This window comes from Myzus persicae, unplaced genomic scaffold (assembly GCF_001856785.1).
Source record: "Myzus persicae strain clone G006 unplaced genomic scaffold, MPER_G0061.0, whole genome shotgun sequence".
Lineage (NCBI taxonomy): Eukaryota > Metazoa > Arthropoda > Insecta > Hemiptera > Aphididae > Myzus > Myzus persicae.
In genome coordinates, this window is record NW_019103432.1 from 128,548 (window position 1) to 149,556 (window position 21,009).

A 21,009-nucleotide genomic window follows, 5' to 3' on the forward strand; every position below is an offset into this window, starting at 1 on the left:
TAAAATATATCAAAGGTTTTGGCGACGTGAAAGTAGTTATAAGTTTACAGGTATGGTGAGATTTTTTCTGCTCTAAAACAAACAGATAAAATCAATACATTAATCGCTTGGCTCAGAATCTAAAACAAAAATAATAATGACTATTGATTTTATTGTTGTAGTATGAACACCACATTGTGTCTACACGTAAAACTGTAAAAGTATATTTACTGCGCCGATTCACAAGAGTCGGACGATTGAATCCACACACGCTGACGCTGTAGTTGATGAAGACGAAATACAGAAATAGAAAATTAAAAAAATTAAATTAAAAATACTTATTAAGGAAATGATCAATAAATAATATAAAAAAGTCCATAAACAGATCAATACGAGTCAAAATATTTTGAAAAATGTAAAAAGTATAGGAAAATGGTAAAATAAAAATTTGGTGTACATTTCAAGTATCTACTGTCATTCGTTTCTTGAATTGCAACAAAATAAAAAGAGAAATCGAGTGAATATCCAATTTTGTGAAAATTTCCACTTCAAACGCTCATAAAAATTTACTTTGACTTTCCCGTAGAAATATTTTTTGGTTCGAGATAGACAAAACTTATAAGGAATTAACATTTTAGAGTTCGTAAGTCGAATTCTAAGGATTAATGACCAGGTAATTTCTTCAATTTCTTTAAGGCACGCTTAGGATTTCTTAAGCATTGGTAAACAATTTAAGCAGTTTTATCTATACATCAAAATAAACTCTTATCTTCTGTAGTTCTGGGTAATAAAAATCTGTTCGTTGGAAACCACCTTGACTGAATTGGTTCGGCTCATTTTTTTTTTTCAAAACGTTCTTAATATTTGGAATGAAGTTTTTACGGAAAGAAAAATTGGAAAATAAGGGAAACCGAAAGGTGTTTTTTCAATGGGATTTTAGTATGCGAATAAACGGTTGCCATCTGTTTTAAAATACATTATAATTTATCGAATGTGTAATAAATCGAAAAAAACAGTCGATCTTTTATTTCTAGTAAACGGCGAAAGAACATTCGTCGGCGAACTGTGTTGTATTGATGAATTACCCTCCATTTTCACCAGGGTCCTCATAAGCGGGTTGTTAAAAATTTACGGGCCTGTCCGGGATTTGAACCCGGGACCTCTCGCACCCGAAGCGAGAATCATACCCCTAGACCAACAGGCCTTGCTGCGACGCTTCTGTAAACTGTAGTAATATAACGTAAACTAGTCAGAAAATGATAAGTAAAACCACAGAACAAAAATCGACGGTGTTGATAGTGTTGATAAAAAAAAAACGTGTTATCTTGAGCGTGGAACCGTGGACGGTGACACGGTGTTTTTGAAGTTTAAAACGTCTGTCGTCTGAAAACCAAAAATCTAATATTCTGCAATTCTGCTCTTGCTCTACCATACTTTTGTCCACGGTCTGCTCATTGATCCTCATTGATCGTTGGATCATGGGACTTCGAAATGTGTACACACTCAGTCGTTGTGCACAGCTGTAATAGTTCCTTCTTGCCTATTTATTAGTAGACAGCATAAAGTAATAAAGTCAACATCGACGCACAGCGATCCTATTTACTGAAAGTAAAATGTTGTATAAAATATTTCATCAAAACATTTTCGAAGTCATAGACCTGAGTTCGGCTATGCTGATGACAGCGTCGGCCCTCGTTGTTGGATACGTCTGGACATGTTTGAGGGCCTCGCGCAGGCAGAAGATGATAGAACTGGAGAACACGCCACACAGAGTGCTATTGATCACCGCACATCCTGATGACGAATGTATGTTTTTTGGTCCGGTCATACAGAAGCTGTCCAAAATGAAAGACGTTCACCTTTACTTAATGTGTCTATCCGTTGGTAATGACTAATAAGCCAATAGCGGCGGCAACACCTTATGACAGTTCTCAATAGATTGTCAATAATAATATATTTCAGGTGACTTCGAAGGAAAGGGCTCACTGCGAAAAGCTGAACTCTATGAGAGCTGCAAAATATTGGGCATTGAAGAGGGCAATATACTGTTGTGCAAGTAAATTATTAATGGTATTGACCACCATATGTATTGTTGTTACTTAAGTGATTGATTTCAGAAACACTTTGCTTCCTGACAACCCACGTGTGGACTGGGACACAATTTTACTGGCCGACAAGATTTCTGAGCACGTAGAACAATTAGAAATTGATACTGTTTTGACATTTGACAGCTATGGCGTTAGTGGCCATCGAAATCATATATCAATATACTTAGCATTATTCCATTTGGTTTATAATAAATTGCTCCCAGGTTGTAAGTGCAATATAATATAATAAGAAATGACTAGGGCTAGGATTTATATGCATTAAAAAATAATGAAACATGCATTTGGTTTATTTAAAATATACCAAATAAATATTACTAAATAACCACTTAGAACACAAAAAAAATGTTTACAAAGTTCTATTCGCTATAAAGTACTACTCTTAATAAATATGTTAAGATACTCCAAAAATATTACCAAAACATTTCAAAAAAGTTCTATAATCTAAAAAAATATTGTTCTAAAATGATAAACCCTATTCAAATGCATTACATGAAATATTTAGGTACATGATAATTTAAATTTTCAAAAATGAATGATCTTCTATTAGACCTTAATATGTTCTTAAATTTACTGAAACTCTGTACACTATCTATTATGACATTCTTAATATTTGTTTATATAAATGTTGTTACTTCCCCAAGAGGGCAATGAAATGTCATTTAACACAATATAACATAAAACTATTCATTTTGTCAAAATATACAAAAATATCTGAAAAAAAGTATTATAAAACCATCAACATGGGCTGATTTGTACTCATTATCGACAATAGCAGTAATCAAAAGTTGCAAAAACAAACATGCCAATGTATATGAATCCTGGTCCTTGAAAATAACTAATATAAAAATAATCGATGATTAAATGTTTACAATTTAGACTGTCGTGTATATTCACTGGATTCAGTCAATATTTTACGGAAATATGTCAAATTTATTGATGGGTTATTCAATAACACCTCAGACTTTAAATGTACTATTTCAACAATGGAACAAAATTGTGTAACTGTAAATAATTCATTTTTTTATTTGCAACTGTATGCTATAACTGTAAATTTATTAAAAAAAAAAAAAATATTTGTGTTTTAGAAAGCAATGCAAGCACACCATTCTCAGTACATTTGGTTCAGAAAACTGTATATGAAATTTTCTAGATACACCAGAGTAAACACTTTTACAGCCATTTCTGCCGAGTAACTTTTGACTTATCATCTTAGAATAATATTAGTTTTTAATTACTTATACTTTTAAGTAGTTCATGACTGTGATAATTTGTTTACTATAACAGTTAAATAATGTCTCATTATTGTTAATATATTTTTTTTTGTACAGTTTTCATTTTCCAAAAATTATTGTAATTTGTTACTAAAGATTGAAAATGCCAAAACGTATTACTAAAATAAACTGAATTTTTTTTTATTAATTTGATTACAATTGTTTAGCTTTAAATTTAGATTAGCCAAATTTAAATTAATTAAATACAAATATCTAAAAACAAGTCAACTATATCTCATATTGATAGCATAGTTGTATCAATTGAATATAGGAAAAAACACAAATTAGAATTGTTTTTTGACTGCAGTTGTTTTAAAAATTTAAGTGCTATGTACTGATGTGAAAAATTAACAATTTATGTATGACACTAATTATATAATGTACCTATATAGGCATATAGCCATATCACTACTGAATTTGAATTCTATAGTCGTAACCTGAGACTATGATATATTTAATGTATTCTGATCTATGAATTATGATTAAGAAAATGTTGGCGCACTATTTGTTTTTTCTTTGACCCATGCTGCTACATGGCAAATTGTTGTTCATCAGAACCAATCTTGTGTAGTCAACTAAAACTAGTGTGAATTGACTTATTATAACTGCAGTTAAGGTTAAGAGCTCTATCAGTCTGTGAAAATGTGTAAGTTGGCTTTTTTATGATAATTAAATTTTATAAACTTATATTTTATATACTTTAAGTTATATCTTCCATTCCAATTGAAATAATATTCCTAACTTAAAGATTTATTATAGGATAATTCACTCTTATATTAAAGCTACGAACACAAGATTAGTTCTACTGAAAGACAATTAGATATTTTTCACATGGGTCAGAGAAAACAATATAATATATGGTGTTCACATGCTCTTGATGATTAATGATTTTATTTTATAAATAATTTTGGTTGATAAGTACTGCCATAGCCTTATCATAAGTTGTATGTATTTCAAGACTACGGCACTTACCCAAGTGTAGTTACCACATATTCGCATATTACTTCTATAAATATAAATAATGCATATAGATCATGATTATAAAGAACAATTTATAGTTAATATTAATTATTGAATACTAGATGAATTTTTCTCTATTTTTTATATTATGAATATCATAGTACATCTTCTTATGAATATTAAAAATTAAAGAATAACAAATTTACTAATTATAATAATATAATTAGGTACACCTTAACATATACCAATCTTAATTAATTAAGGTTATTGTATTTTTTTATCCCAGGGCAATTTTTATAAAAGCAGTATAATAGTTTATACTTGTTACTTAATAGTACAGTTAGCATACAGAATTAATGAAGTTATTATGATTGAGGACCAACCCAATTTTTTGGCCTTTTCTTCAGACAAAACTAACTTTATTCATCCTTAAGAATTAAGAACAACTTAGACCTATACAATTGTCCAACTGTAGTTTGTAGGTAATAAATAAAAATAAAAACCTAACGGCTAACAATTTAGTGTCCTGAAATAGACCAGTCCATGAATTATTTATTTTTAGTTTTAAACTTTATTATTACAATAAAATATTTATAGCATACACGGTGTAACTAGAAGATCTAACAAATTAAATAACTTTTAGTCTAATCAATATTTTAAAATTTATTTTCTATACATTTTATTGACTCAAAGGCACACATATAATATAACATCTTAAATTTTATTTTCTAAATTGCCTATTTGTAAATCTGAATTTTAGAAAACTTTTGATTGTAAAAAGATTTATCAAAGTCAAGTAGTTACATTTTATGGTTTTTTAAATGTCTTAATGTCCTTATAATTATGTTCAAATTTTTTTGAACTCATTAATTTGAAGAAGTAAGTACCTATTTAAATTTTTTATTTTTTGAATTGAAATTGTTTTTTTGTCTAGATAAACTCTACCTAACAAAAATAATGAGATCTCAAAAAATTGTAAAATACACACCTTGAATAAATGTATTTACAATCAACATTTTTCTAAAAACCAAATTTACAAATCAGCTGCTTGAATTTAAAAAAAAATTGTATTAAATGATAAAAAATTTTGTTTTAAATATTAAAGAATAAAATTTAAGTATGTATGCATTGAAGACAAGCATCTGTAAATTATGTAAAATAAAATCAAATAAAAATTTTTTGATTGGAACAGAAGTTCTTTCGTTTGTCAGGTCTTTTTGTTACATTCTGAGTTAGTAATATTTTATTGTTATTCAGTCATTAAGGATAATTTAGATTTGGTGTTTTTATAGACAACTAACTTGGGCTAAACATTTTAAACACTGTGTCTTCACTTGTAATGCCCACTTCCATCTAAGTCATCCATAAACAATTACTTATAAAGCTATCATCAGACCAATGAGATCTTACACATTTATAGCATCCAGGTAAGAGGCTCTGCTAACCTAATCTAAGATAAATCAAAATCGTTCTACTTCTAATTTCATCAGGAATCGCTAAGGAAAGTTTGCAAGGTTGTTTCCATATTGTTGTATCAATATATTTGTTTATTAGCACACAATTGTAGCTGGAGGAAAAGCAATGCTAACAGCAGTTCCTCCTTCTGTCCTCGAAAACAAATACAAACAAAAAGGTTCATCAGGAATAATTAACTCTACTAAGACTTCCCAACACTCTCAACTAACCAAATAAATAATAATAATAATAAATTGTTTTTTTATTCAGTCAACCTGATTGTTTAAATCAAACAAGACCTTGAGATCTTGTAATGTAATCTGTCGATTGGCACTACTTAGTGCCTCTCAAACTCATTAATTGTTGTCACTATGTACCTAATTAAAATTACATATTATAATTGTATGTTGAATAATTAAAAAAATTAAGATAATTAATTCACTATCATTAGGTTAATGTATTTTACTATAAAACATATTAAATGCACATTATCTGATAATAAAAATCAGTTAATCAACAATATACTATTAAAGTCATATACATATTATATTTCTATGATTATGTTTTGATATTAAAATAAAGGAACAATGTCTAAATTTGACACTCTTGTAAATGTAATAAGAAAAAATAATAATTAATAAATAAAAATGATTTTATTGGAATTAAAATTATGATCCAATAACACGAATAAAAAAGTAAGGACCACAAAACAATTGTTTCAGAATAACATATCCATAATAAATATTACTGAGTTGGGGAAAAAGGTGTAGGATGTAGTATTTTAGATTGCATTTCTTTAATTAGTGGAACTGTGTATGCAACACACTCATCCCATCCAGGGGACATCCAAGCAGCTTCTCTAGTTTGTGTACGTACTTCTAAATTTTTATAACCTAAAATATTTCAATAATGTATATTTTCATTCTATCAATTTTTTATAACAAAAATACTTACACCAAAAATGATGAACATTATAGAGACGACCCACTTGAGAGAAGAAGCCAGCAAATGGCTCGTCGTTTGAACGCCGGTGATTGATTGCTCGAGCCCAATTATTACCCCACTCAATCATTGTACCTGGTTTCAAACTATAGCTACGAATCTCATATATGTTGGAACCAGATTTTAATTCAATAGAAGGCCAGAAACTGAAAGCTAACAAGTACTGTAGATGCCTCGAACGTAAGAACTGGCCACATTGATTGCGTAATTTTGTGTACTCCTTAAATAATCAATACCACCATGAATGCATTTCTAAGAAATTAATCATATCAAAAAACTTACTTGATTTTGAATTAAAATTGTATTGGTTTTATCAATTGCTGCATAACCACCTTGATGTTTCCATAAATGTACATATTGGTCTAGGTCACCTACACGTACAGACCAAGATCCAATCAGTTCATACTTTAAGTTAGGTATTTTTTGACATAACTGGACCACCTGTTCACTTGAATAATAATTTTAAAAAAGAAGCTTATTATTGTTGGATATCTATAGGCTGCAATTATAACAATTAACAATGATGCATTAGACATTTAAATTATGCCTTACTAGTTTTTCATATATTTATCAGTCGAATCAGGACGTACGTTGTGCGTTTGTAATTCATATATCACTTCTTTATCTGATAACATACGAGAGTGTTGTTCTTTAGTTGGTTCTATTCGTCGAACCAGCAATTTCTTCAACCATCCCTCATTAGTGTTATTTTCCAATTCTTTGTTGTCTTTGAGAGAGACCGAGCTCAAAGACAAACATCTGTAGAAAAAAATTTGGATAATGCAATGTTAATACACTACTGACGATCCATGAATAATTACTGGGTGCCATCATCGTGCCTAAAAGTAACACCGACTCACCTGAATTGCAATGGTACGGCGATTTGCTTTGCACACGAGAGCGTACACTGTTTCAGTATGGAATTAAACATTTTGAGAATTTTGTGTACGGCCGTTTAAAAACGTAGTTAATTGCAATTTGAAAAACAATAGGTAGGTACCTTGAGTATATTATTATACTATTGTCAATTCTTCATTTCCACCGGCTCGTCAAACCACTCATTCTGTGAGTATTGAGTATTCAGTGGGCACTGCTCAGGGCAGTCGTGAGCATGACGTCGTGTATATTATCACCGTGTCGTCTTCTGGCGATAACAAAGTTCATGGACTAACAACCATCATTCGTTGTTATCTATCCATTACCGATTTGTCTTCTCGGTTCTCAACAAGTGATGATGTTGATTGATGATGATGATGATGTTGAACCCGTGACGAAATAATATATAATAATATTATAAATTATAATGATATGGCATAGAGTAAAAAATAATAATATTGTATGGGGACGATTGGGATTTGGGACTCACGATAATAATATTGTTTACTACACACACAGTCACACAGCTGACGCAAGTCACATACACTCACACTCCACACACTAGTTTTAAATAGGTATCATTGTCTAAAGGCACTTATTACTCTCTGCTTAAACCTGCGTTTTATTATAGTTGTGATTGTTGTTAAGATAATTATTTATTCTTAACCAATCAAAATAGTTGGTAGTCAGTAGTCACTGCTGTTTAAATTTTAAGTGATTTTATAGTTAGTTCAACAATAAGTATTTATTAGAGGATATCTAAGTACCTAATTTTTTTTTTTTTTTTTTTTTTTTTATTGATCCTGAGCCCGGCAACTGTGGCCATTAGCTATTAGTAGGTACTGTAGGTTTTTGTATTGATGGTTTGTAGGTTTTTGGAACGGTAGGGGGAACACGTGTGTGTTTGTTTTGGCAGAATTTCGAATGGGGCACCCGTAGGTTTCTGCCATGCCCCGGGGGTGGGGGATGGCAGCACTTGCTCTCCGGTCGGTCTTGTCCGGAGAAAAATGCCGCCCGGTGGCCGAGGATCGAACCGCGACCGGCTGCGTCGCAGCGGAAGAGTCAGACCACTCGGTCACCTCGTCCCCCTAAGTACCTAATTGAGAATCGTGATCACGATAGTTACTTGCTGGATCCTTATTGGTCAAATCAAATCGTCATACTTCGTAGAAAATATACAATTTAATATTTTCAATAAGAAAGAAAAAGTAAACGAATGTCAAATATCAATGAAAGGTACCTTCCTACTTATTATTATGTATAGGTACCTCGTGCCTACATGGGTAATTTATATTTTTACAGGAAATTAAGTACCTATTAAAACAATAGTACCTACAAGATGAACTAATTTACATAAGCACATAAATAGATATAAAAAAAATGTGTAAAGTAAATAAATTACAGATTAGAGACAAATGCAAGTTATAAAATGTGGGTAGGTCATTGTCGCTCTACTGTAGTAGGTACAGACGTACAGTAAACCAGTACTTAGGTGTTGACAGTAAATTTAAAAAAAAATTCATATGACTATAAATAGTTCAAAATAGTCAAAATATTTTTAAAATTCTATAGTACACAGAAAATTGTTATAAAAAATTAGGTAAAAATGTTATAGATCTGTTTTTTTCAGCTACACCAAAAAAACAAAAACTATTTGGACAAAAAATGGTTACCTATGAGTCAAAATTCCTGTTTTTCAAAAATTTTTGCTTTCTTTACCCTAACACTTTTGAAAACTATCGGAAATTTTCTACTTTAACCTCTCAAAAGTACCAACTAGATTCATTTAGAGTTTGCCCAAACTCCAAAATCAATGTACACAGAACTATAGGTACAAGAATTTATGTGCCTACTTACAAGGTTAGGTAAATTTGTTCTATAAAAACAAATAAAACAATATTCTTCAGGTACAAAAATATAGTAAAAGGTATTGATTATAAAATAATAAATATTATTGCTTTTGTCAATTGCTGGCGTTTAATTACATGATTCAAAAAATCACTTACAAAGTAATTTTTACCTAATTGATTTAGCCTTGTATTTCAATATATTTTAATTAATGTTGTAATTATATGGATAGTTGGATATTTAATGTGGCCTATCAATAAAAAACACATTTTAACGATTCAATTCTCTAAAAATACATCAATTGGAAGCTTATTAGTACCTACTACCTTCACTACTACGATAAGTGGCTAATTATAATTTTTTACTTTTATTTTATATTGTATTATTGTATAATGGTATACAGGCATACAGCTGCAATCTAGTTAGGTATTATGTATCTATATCTGTGGCAATAATCTATTATACCAGTATACATAACTCCCTACCTAGTATCCGTACACATTCTCCTTTCCCTGGAAATAAGACCCGTTTCCAGTCAAGTAAAATAAAAACGGTGAATAAAAGAAAAAACTAAGTTTTTTAACGACGACAAGAATAAGAGGAAATTTTCTAGGTACTATTAATTAATTGGTTTGCGTACAGTTCTTGATTACTTACGAGTTTTGGCTTTTTAGCTTTATATTAGTAACCACTCAAGTGAATTTTCAAATAACTTGTCTTCTTTACATTAGTTGACGTCACAATGTCTTGTACCGGAGAAACCGGAAATGAACTGATGGAATCTCTTGCGATCGTTTGTGTGCATAAGTGTGTTTACCTCAAATGTGTTCTTAATGAAAAAAATATTCAATGGAATCGGATATAAACTGTGGATATTATATAGGTACGGGTATTTAGGTATTACTGTACCTAATACTTCTATTTAATGTGACTATATTATGCACCTCATGCAAGAAATGCACATGTATATAGCCGTGTAAAAGACTTTGGTTTAACTATTTGCTCTGACTTGTATTGGATTGGTACTTCCGTAGATTGTATACAATACACATGAAGTCATTAATATAGAATGTTGATTGAATAGCGTTCATTGTAAAGAATGTGTGTTCTCATGTAGGTAATATAGGCATTAGTATATATTATGTTGATGAAAACGTAACATTTCGAAGGATACAATAAATTGGATAACTACCAATGTAAAAACGTGTAATATTACATCAAGAAATTTAATATACTGAACTATAAAATAAATACAGAATGATTCATCTAGCATGTTCATCACCATTATTTCATTTTAGGTTCTGAGAGGAGCGATGAATATATTAATTTTACAATGATGTGAGTTTTTTTAAGACTATTTTACTTTTTATTGTAGAAAAAAGCTCTGATTTTCAACTTGCTTATCTTTTATGATAGGAATGTGAATCTAGTTGGTGCTTTAGGGTCAAAAGTAAAAATATCCAGTAGTTTTCAGAAGAGTTGGGAAAAACAAAAAGTAAATTAAGGAAAATCGAGCATTTTTACACAAAACAAACTTTTGACAAAATTGATTTTTTTTGTGTAACTTTAAATGAATAATCGTAGACGCTTGTTTTTTTCACAAAATGTTTATGATAACAATTTCTATAAATGTACAACAATTTAAAAAAATAATTTTATTCTTTTTGAACTATTTATAGTCATGAGAAATTTTCTATTTTAGATTCTGAGCGGAGCGATGAATGTATTGATTTTACAATGATGTGTGTGGTTATTATATTTATTTTTTTTCTTCTTTTTTTTTGTGCATGTTATTACGGTTTCGAGTAGTAAATGTGCTTCAATTTTCTTCAACAGCAATTTTTCTGGTAGGAAAGTCGATCTAGTTGGTGCATTCGGGAAGTCAACATGAAAATTCTCTATATTTTTCAAAAGCAACAGGAAGAACACACAACAAATTAAGCAAAAACGGAAATTTTTAGGCAAAACCATTTTTTGAAAAAATTGATTTTGGTTTTTAGAGTAACTCTAATAAAAATGACCGTAGATACATGAAATTTTTACTGAATATTTGTGTAAACATTTTCTATACACCATACAATTTTCAAAATATTTTGATTTGCGTTGGGTTATTTATAGGAAAATTAAATTTCCGTTTATTATTACTTTTTTTTTTAAGCCAAGTCGATAAAAAAAATTTTGCTCGGTCAAAAATCTTGAAAATGTAATACAAGATTCCTTGTAAGCTGTTGTTAATGGAAATTAAAATAAAAGTTGAGTGTAAATCCATAATAATTTTTTATGAGTGTTTGAAGATGAAATTTTTACAACATTGGATATTCACTCGATTTCTCTTGTAGCGGTTTACTTATTTTATTATAATTCAGAAACGAATTACAGTAGACACTTGAAATTCACACCAAATGTTTATTTCATCAATTCATATACTCCATAAAATTTTCAAAATATTTTGACTAGTTTTAAGTTATTGACAGACATTTTCAATTTTTTTTCTATAGATATCAATAAAATTTTATTAGTTGGGTAAAAAAGCATGGAAGTTTAATACAAGACTCTTGATAAGTTGTTACAATAGCAGTTGAAAAATATTAAAAATACTTAGGTACGATTTTTTTATAAGCATTTAAAGTTCAAATGTTGACAATATTTATCAAATTGAAAATTTTGTAGTTAAAAATGTATAACATTTTCAATTTATATAGCAAAGGATTAAAAATTTAAAACAAGGTTCCAATTAAGTAGGTTTTTTCCATAACTAAGAAGTCTAAAAAATATATGAATACAGTTATATTAAAGTTATTTAAAGACATTTTAAGTTCAAATTTGGATTAAATTACATATTAACACAGAATAACGTTTATCATTTTGTTGTAATTCGGTTCCAAAACAGCCAAATTTTACATAGGTATGTTTAATATTTTTCCAGAATCACTGATGATTTAAGAATAATTATATTAATTCATTTTTCCGGCTACCATATTAATAATAAGTAATAACAATATAAAATATCCTAAACTGACATACCGTCTCCACTCAGAATCGTTTTTCGTGAACAATGATTTGATATCATTGAATTCAAATTTAATACCATCCATTACAGCGACCTCTTAGACACCTAATGTACAGCAGAGCGACATCCACTTACCTGCTATATTATTATTATTTTTTTTTTTATTTTATTCTATATACAGTAGACCCTTGATTATCCAAACAAATTGGGAAAGTACATAATTCAGATACTGGACTTAATATGTTATAATATGTACATGTACACATACATGTTACATAATGTATTGATATACTATACCCATATCACAAAAAACATACATAATAATATTATGATGTTGATAAATTATCATTATTATGATCAATAATACAAAATTATTATATACTCAGCGACCGCGGTATTTGTCCGGTGACGGTCAGATGTTTCTCCCATCAAGTCATCAACCAAGTTACAAGAACAAAGTCACTCCTATGCACACAACTCGGCCACCAGGTACTTATTTCATTCTGAATAGACTATAGTATATATATATATATATGACTTGGTACTTTTCAGTAATTGCGACCAACAACTATAGTATAATATATAGTGGGATCATTCGCTCACTGCAATCGCTTGGATAATTTAAATACATCCCTCTATTATAGCTATTATATAAAATCACCTTGGGTATGTCTTAAAATAATCTAATTGAACCTTATATTACCTCGATTTTCCTTTTTTCCATTTTTTTTTCTATAAATGTCAATAAAATTGTATTGGTTTTGTAAAAAAGCATGACAATTTAATATTTTCAACAATTTAAATAATGATATAAAGAGTCTAATAATAAGTTTATGTGAAAGTGAAACTAATAAATCCAATTATATAATTAATAGAAATCAAATTTAAGTCAATTAATAAAATAGTTAGTGATCTTGACGAGAGTGTGTGTATTGATAAGATAATAAAAAGTCAGTATATTTAACATATTATGCAATATGTAACAGGAACAAATTATTTTATTATTATAAATATGTTACCTAACGCTGATTTACTAGAATTTTTATTTACTTAATTTACTAATTAGTACCTTATTGTAATATTGTGTTCTTGTATAAGTATATTATTTTTTTTTCTCTTTGTTTTGTTTAATTTTAAATGTACTTTACTAAAAATAAATAAATTGTGATATCCATGAACTCCGTATACCAGATACGAGCGTATAGCTCAGTTGGTATACGTATCAGCTATTATTAATGTATTGTAACTATGTAATTTTTAATTGATTTAGCTGAATAAAAAATATTATTATTATACAACATTCTTGATAAGTTGTAACAATGTTATTACCATACATGTTAACGACTAATTATTATTGTATATAGATCCATGTAAATGTTCAATATTTTTTGTTACTGCGCAATACGTGTGGAAAGTCGCAGGTTTTTTTTATACATTATACAAGCAATTAGTTTGATTAATATTCTCTTTGATGCAAATGTTTTATAATATGAATATACATTTTCTTGTACATAGCTACGTAGGTATTTATAATATAACGATATGTATACACGTAATATAAATAGAGAGGTATAGGTACTCGACAGTGCAGAACTTCACGGTACAATAAGTTTAAACGCACGGCGATTGGCATATTGTTCGCCCTCTCTGCAAGAAATAAAGATCGATCCGGAAAACTGACTTGGTGACTGTAGTAGGCATTTTACAAACGCAACACACTCGTTCGCTTTACATAAAACAACAACCGATAGTATTTGACCGAGCCCTATATTAAAATATATTACATATCTCAATCAAATATCTCGCGATATTGTAGACTGTAGTTAGTGTTTTTAAGTCTTATTTGGAATGTAAAAACAAAATACTTGTATCAACTGGAGAAGTGTAAGCCGAGTTTTCAGATGGCTGTTTTGATAAAAGTAAACTTGTCAATTACCTTTGTATATTCATCAAAATCAAATTGTTTGATTTGATTAATTAATAAATAACTCCATTCGGAATCTCGAAGAATCTATAATAATATCATATTGTCATTAATATGTAACTGTTAATAAAGTGTATAATAGGTATTTTGAGAAACCGATTCTAATTTTTAATATTAGTATGGTATTCTGAAGCTTATATATTTTTACACTAAACGCTCATTATCTCAAAAAGCATTTATATTTTTGAATATATTTATTTTGTCATTACATAATTATAGTAACATTGATAAAAAGTTCATATTGTTGCTATTTCAATTTTCGTATTCCAATTCCATATTTATCTCAGATTTTCGATTTATAAATAGGATAAAACACACCAGTAATTGAATATTTAAAAGTATAAAAAAAAAATTATTATTATTAAAATTATTTTATGAAATAGGTTTTTAATTTATATGTTTAAAAATGGTTGACATTGGTTGCATATTATAATAGTAATATTATAGAAGGTTGTAGATGATTTATATAAATTAGGTAGGTACTTATAGAGAAGCTGCAGGTTTTAATAGTGTCACTGGATCACCAGGTTACAGAAGGTGCAATTGCTAACTAAAGTGCAGAATAAACAAATGCATTTGTCGATCAGCGGTAATATTGTGTTACTCAAAATGTCACAACAGCATGCCTTGCGAAAATAAATAATAAATAATAAATGTAATATATTATTAATAATACAAAAATAATCAGACAATTATTAATAAGCGTAGTCTGTAATTAATTTTATTTACGTAATTGACCAACAGTCAATGGTTAATAACGTTAAGATTCGGTCATTGAGGAAACATTGTTTTATTTTATTTTGTAATTTACAATAATAATCTATTATCTTGGATACTGATGTTATTGCCCGGTAGTTAACGAAAACAACCTAGCGAATTGGCTTCTAACTTTAATGACCGGTTAATAACGTAAATATTCAATTTTCATCATTGACCGTAACATTTGAACTTATCGCAAGTACCTATAGTCTATACTTTGTTCGCCAGGAGAAAGTGGTCGCTTACAATCCAAAAAGGGTCGTACCCCGCCTCAAACACACAAATCCACATGCACATACGTGTGGCTTGAATTAACCACATTAACTAGGTAAACGGACTATAGGTATGGAAGTATGATACATGTAATATCCGATATTGATGTGTACGCTGTCAAATACGAGAATACCTGCTCTCAACCAAAAAATCGACGAGATGACGAGGGGTAAGTCTATGAAAAATCTTAAAAAAATTAATCATTATTGTTAAATAACACATCTTATAATAAGTAACTTGACTTGACAATCTGGAGGTAGTAGACTGCAGCCTTCGGAATGTACATATAGCATACACCTATTTTATCGGAATTTTTGTTTTGCTTTTTGAAATGTGTTTACCTGCAGTCCCCCCCGCCCGTTCTCCATCTAATTTTTTTCATTAGCTTAGCCCAAATTAATTATATTGTAAAAAATTATCAAATATTGACCACTGAGTGACTTCTATATAAGTGTATTTTTGTATTCACTCGTACTTCATACTTCATACTAAGTTAGGTAGAAGGTATATCAAATATTGAGTATGTCTGTTGGTATAAGTAATATACTATATTGCTTTTTAGTGAACTTATACTGCAAAAATAATTGTTTTGGTTTATATTCTGACTTTCCGTCGTACCTTAAATTACACGACCATCGATCATCGCTAACCAGTATTTAACAGTTTAATATTTCACCTAACAACAGAATTCCAACAAATTGCCCCAAGGCTTTAAACTTTTAAAATGAACCAACAAATTGTAATGTCATATTTTTAATATTTCATAATGATAGTTTGAATTCATAGGTATTATAAGCCAAACGGCCATAAAATAATACATATAATCAAGGAAAAGTTTAGTCGTACCTTCGAGTAAACAATACTTATTAATGTAACTTTTGATACTGTATAGTGGGAAAGAAAGAACACAAATATAAAGTGTATAAAGTTTCACAGTTAAGAACTTGTTGCTCATGAAAATTATAAAACTTTAATATAATTTGACAACTTTTGGTACCTACTACAGTACTATTGGTTATAATAGAAATTAAATAATTTTTTTTTGTTTGATTTAGAATATTAATTTTTTTTTACACATAAAAGTGTATATGTAATATATTTTTTAAAACACTTTTAATGGCCATTATGAACTATCGAATTAATTTAACATGTTAATTATTCTTAAATATTTACTGGAGCGTGAGTGATATATTTGTTATGAAATTCTATTATTGATAACAATATCAATTAATTTATTAATAACTTTTGAACAGATTTTTGATTTATAGCCCAGCAACTAATGCATTAGCTTTACAAATATATAATGATGTGTTTAAAAGAAAAATTATTTTGTGTTAATCATCTGTAAGACTGTAACCAGTAACTTTTAGAGCGATAACAATTCTTTAATCTTCATTTCCGAGGATGGTTTCTAGTAGAAAATGGACTACTTTTTTCTTATTTTATTGTATAAATTCAAAAAGGAAATAGGAATAACCGCAGAGACTTGATAATTTCAGCAACTATTTATACAACAATTCTTTAGACATAAAATAATTTTGTAAATTTGATCAGGTTACTAATTTATAGGGGGTCAAAAGTAAATCCTAGAATTTACCTAATAATTGAGAAAATCTAAACAAAAATTGTGGGAAAACTGGAATTACGCAACACTTTAGTGTTTTGGTAAAGTTATTTAGTTTTTTTAGCTGTGATAAAATGAATTACCGTAGATGAGGCTTATTATTTTCAACAAATATTTATAGAAGTGTTTCAAATTTGTGTTGATACATTTTTTTATGGACAAATAGATTGGTTATTGATAGAATTAGCCTATTGAATAGATTATTGACTACCTATGAGGCTATAAAGTATAAACGATTCCTTATAAGTTCCTACTTACAACATTGAAGTATAAATAGTCAGAATATTTTTCCTAAGAGTTTGAAGTTAAAATTTCGATGTAGTTAAAATCACGAAAGTATAACAGTAATATTTGATAAATACATTATTCGTTGAATTTTACAATTAAATGAGAAGAGTGTGTGTGAGTACTGTGTTTATACTCAATACTTATATTATGTAGTCATATTATTATTATGTGAATAATGGTTTATTATTATTAATGATATTGTTTAATGGAATGGTATGTATTGACTTAAAATATGTGTCACATAATATATTATTTTGATGTGTTGTATGTAATGTCATTTTTAACAATAATGTTCATAATATTATCATCGACTATGTTATTCCGGCTAATAATTTTAGCTTTTATTAAAACGATGTATATATAGTTCGGATTTAGGGAAGATGAAGTTCAAATATGTTCATTTGTCCCTGTGTCTGACAATATAGATTAACATTTTCGCTGCAGCTGCGATTTGATATGACACAATATATTAATCCTTAATGCAATTTTTTTCTCGACATAATTATATTTTTTTCGATAGGATTAAACATGTTTTAATTTTTGTAATCCTTCATGTATTCCTGGCATTTGCCAAACAATTATGCGACACAGAAACTTATGATTGATTATATTAGACTAAATTAATAAATATTAATGACCCTTGATAAACAAAAAAATGAGCGTGCACTATGGTAATTGAAAATTACGAAATCTTATAAATAATTAAATTGTTTTATTAACATTAATGCCCGGCAGTCATAATGGCTTTAGTCGTAACACAAAAATGGCTAGACCTAAATTCTGCAATTCGCTGTCATCTGTCACCATTTAAAAATATGTTGTCATGCAACAAGTTATGTGATAAAATGTGTATTCACCCTAACATATTTTTTTTTTACAACAAAATATAAAATAAGGTAATTGTAGGTATTATATATTTTATTTCTAAATTATTGTAGCGTTGGACTTAAATAAATATTATTTCCTTTTTAATTAAACCCATCACATCATACTTATTAAGCTGTAAAAAAAAATCTACATAAGTAGTAAGTATCAGTATACTAATTACCAGCATTAAATACTAATATATCACACCGAAGTTTTATAGCATATACAGTCTAACAAATCTGTAAGAATATTTTATAACGAGTGAAATGTAATCAAATATAGTTGTAGGTTACTAGGTTATAGGTATGTAGGTATATTAATTATGTGCGACGGCGTTATAATTCACGCTTTGTATTGAATTGGACAATGTTTTAATTATTACTACTATATACCTACACCGAATCCAGTATTACACTGTTATATCAAAATACACTGAAGTTGTAATGATAATATAGAATGATAATATAGAATAGGTATATTGTATAAGTAGTATATATTTGATTAAACATTATTTATATCTGTCAAACACATGTTTTCGCGAATAAGTGTACAACCATGTCCGTGTTAAATGTTAATATTCATAATTTTTTTTAAATTATTATTCGAGAATATCAATTTTGGTTATTAAGGGTCATTAAAGTTGCATAATAATATTAATTTACAACTTGATTCTGATTTTTATGTGCAATTTTAAAAGGTTACTTATAATTTTTTTTTGTTCTTGTTGTTAATTAAGTAAATTTGTCTCAGAAAATGAATTAAATCAATATTTTGTTTACGATTTGGTCCGAGGTTGTTAGAAATATTATGTTCAATCTGGTCTGGGAAGTATTTGCGGTTAAAGGTACATTACACATAATATAATACAATGTTATAGTTATTAGAATGTCTAGCGTTCAATAGTGCATATACGTAATATTGAGTATGACAAACGGGTATGGTATACGAAACAAAAACAGTCAACATGATACATATCGATAGACTGAAATGTCGGTGGTAGAAATATCGACAGGGCGAAATAAGACAGACATCAATATGAACTAAATACGAGTATAAATAAAACTATCGAAATTAAAAAATAATTTTTTTTATATTGGTCTTGAAATTACGAATTTCTGCTTCGAGAACTAAGGCTATTAGCGTCAATTTTGTAAAAACATTACTTTTTAATAGTAACTTATTTAGTTAGAAATTAAGAAAATAATGCAAAAATTAGAAAAAAATAAAATATACAGTTTTAAAATACAATTGTGTTATTTATGTGCATTACAAATGTTGCTTTTATCTTGTATTAGGTTTAATATTTTTATTGTTTTAAAGAACTCTACTGTGTTGATTTTGTTGTCAGGATTTCGGCCTAGAAGTGTTCCAATAAGGTGGCTTATGTTGAGTTCCTCTCTTTGTTTTACGTACTACTTGTATTCCTCGAAGATAATAATTTGATTGTAAGCATTGTCGTGTATATTATTATGATTGTCGTGTACTCATATGCTTGGCACGTTGGTGGGTCACTTATTGCCATCAAATATCCGTGTATCATTCTTAAAATAAATTATAATACGTGATTTACCAATATTGAAGTTATTTGTCATAAAATATTAAATCACCGAGAATTAACCTGATAAACATATTATACATTTTAACTTCTTTGTACATTTGTATTTTTAAATGTCAATGAAGTATCGAATTATTAATACATTCCTACTAGTAATACGATAATATGCGTAAGTAATGTATATTGCATATACTTTAGTATTTTGTACCTATGTATACAAATTTTATTTTGTTAAATAGTGGCAAAATGTAATGTAACTTTATTTTTCACACTATTATAATGATCTGGTACATTCAATCTATTTATTAAGATTTAATCATTTTTATTTGAATTTTAAAAACGAATTCATAAATATGTATTTATTATAATTATAATTGTTTGTGTCGACACATTATAATATATTTATGACGCCTTGTCAATATTTTCAAATATATTTTTATGTTATTATTGTTATTATTATTCAAAATAACATGTCAAGTCAGGCACATATTAATAGCTTTATGACTTCGTGGGAGGCTGATGAAAATAATGCATGTAAATAATAAATATTAAATACAATTGGGCAAACTACAAATTTGAAAGTTCAAACCCAGTCTTATTTCAATACTCTTTTATGTATTTGGGAAAAGATAAATACATAATGTCATTTGGTAATTCATTTTTTTAAATGTTTTTTTTTTTTTGATGATTGTTGTGTGTGTGGGGGAAATGTTAAATTCGTCGTAATTGGTCATTTGTTTTTCAGTTGATACAACATAAGACATACGTATTAAGTACGATTGATAAACGTAAACTTTATAATCAGAAGTCATTAAATTTAAAATTTAAAAAAACCAAGGAACTCGCTCTGCTATATTGTAGGTTTCAAACGTACAGGCACACAATAGTTATCTACGCCCTACGGGGTGGATCTTACAATGTGACGATATATTATTCCCAATGTGGCCATCTCGTATGTCATTGTAATGGATGTGTTAAATTTGAATTCAATAATAAATCACTGCAAACGATAAACGATTTTGAGCTGGTGTGTTAAATTTAATTTGTAGGGATATTTTTTAACTTATTGATATTACTTTGGGTAATTAATTTTTTTGTTGAATTATTGAATTAATAAGCATCGCATAAATGTTATCACATTGCATATATC

At 28.5% G+C, this 21,009-nt stretch overlaps 2 protein-coding genes and 1 non-coding gene across 3 annotated transcripts; 1 reads left to right on the forward strand and 2 right to left on the reverse strand.

The window, feature by feature from the left end:
- Positions 1–1,111: 1,111 nt before the first annotated feature.
- On the reverse strand, positions 1,112–1,183 carry Trnap-cgg. Its single transcript has one exon. It is a non-coding gene; the product is annotated as a tRNA-Pro (tRNA).
- A 90-nt stretch (positions 1,184–1,273) lies between these two features.
- LOC111034522 (N-acetylglucosaminyl-phosphatidylinositol de-N-acetylase) lies at positions 1,274–3,506 on the forward strand. Its single transcript, XM_022315792.1, has 5 exons — positions 1,274–1,863; positions 1,942–2,035; positions 2,097–2,293; positions 2,964–3,091; positions 3,173–3,506. The coding sequence occupies exons 1-5, from the start codon at positions 1,593–1,595 to the stop codon at positions 3,278–3,280; spliced, it is 798 nt and encodes a 265-aa protein (XP_022171484.1). The 5' UTR covers positions 1,274–1,592; the 3' UTR covers positions 3,281–3,506.
- Positions 3,507–6,407: 2,901 nt separating this feature from the next.
- On the reverse strand, positions 6,408–7,943 carry LOC111034520 (protein NipSnap). Its single transcript, XM_022315789.1, has 5 exons — positions 7,636–7,943; positions 7,328–7,534; positions 7,058–7,223; positions 6,728–6,995; positions 6,408–6,666 (listed from the first exon to the last, which is right to left on the reverse strand). Exons 1-5 carry the CDS (start codon positions 7,704–7,706, stop codon positions 6,518–6,520), a joined length of 861 nt encoding a protein of 286 aa, XP_022171481.1. The 5' UTR covers positions 7,707–7,943; the 3' UTR covers positions 6,408–6,517.
- Between the last annotated feature and the right edge of the window lie 13,066 nt (positions 7,944–21,009).

What these genes read in the sequence shown, in the direction of transcription:
- LOC111034522 (XM_022315792.1), top strand. Translation starts at nt 1,593, where the DNA reads ATGTTGTATAAAATATTTCATCAAAACATTTTCGAAGTCATAGACCTG. An exon ending in GGCAATATACTGTTGTGCAA is followed by an intron (nt 2,036 to 2,096) that starts GTAAATTATTAA and finishes GATTGATTTCAG; the next exon opens with AAACACTTTGCTTCCTGACA. An exon ending in TAATAAATTGCTCCCAGGTT is followed by an intron (nt 2,294 to 2,963) that starts GTAAGTGCAATA and finishes TTTACAATTTAG; the next exon opens with ACTGTCGTGTATATTCACTG.
- LOC111034520 (XM_022315789.1), bottom strand. Translation starts at nt 7,706, where the DNA reads ATGTTTAATTCCATACTGAAACAGTGTACGCTCTCGTGTGCAAAGCAA. An exon ending in GCCGTACCATTGCAATTCAG is followed by an intron (nt 7,535 to 7,635) that starts GTGAGTCGGTGT and finishes TTTTTTCTACAG; the next exon opens with ATGTTTGTCTTTGAGCTCGG. An exon ending in CAATTTTAATTCAAAATCAA is followed by an intron (nt 6,996 to 7,057) that starts GTAAGTTTTTTG and finishes TGATTATTTAAG; the next exon opens with GAGTACACAAAATTACGCAA.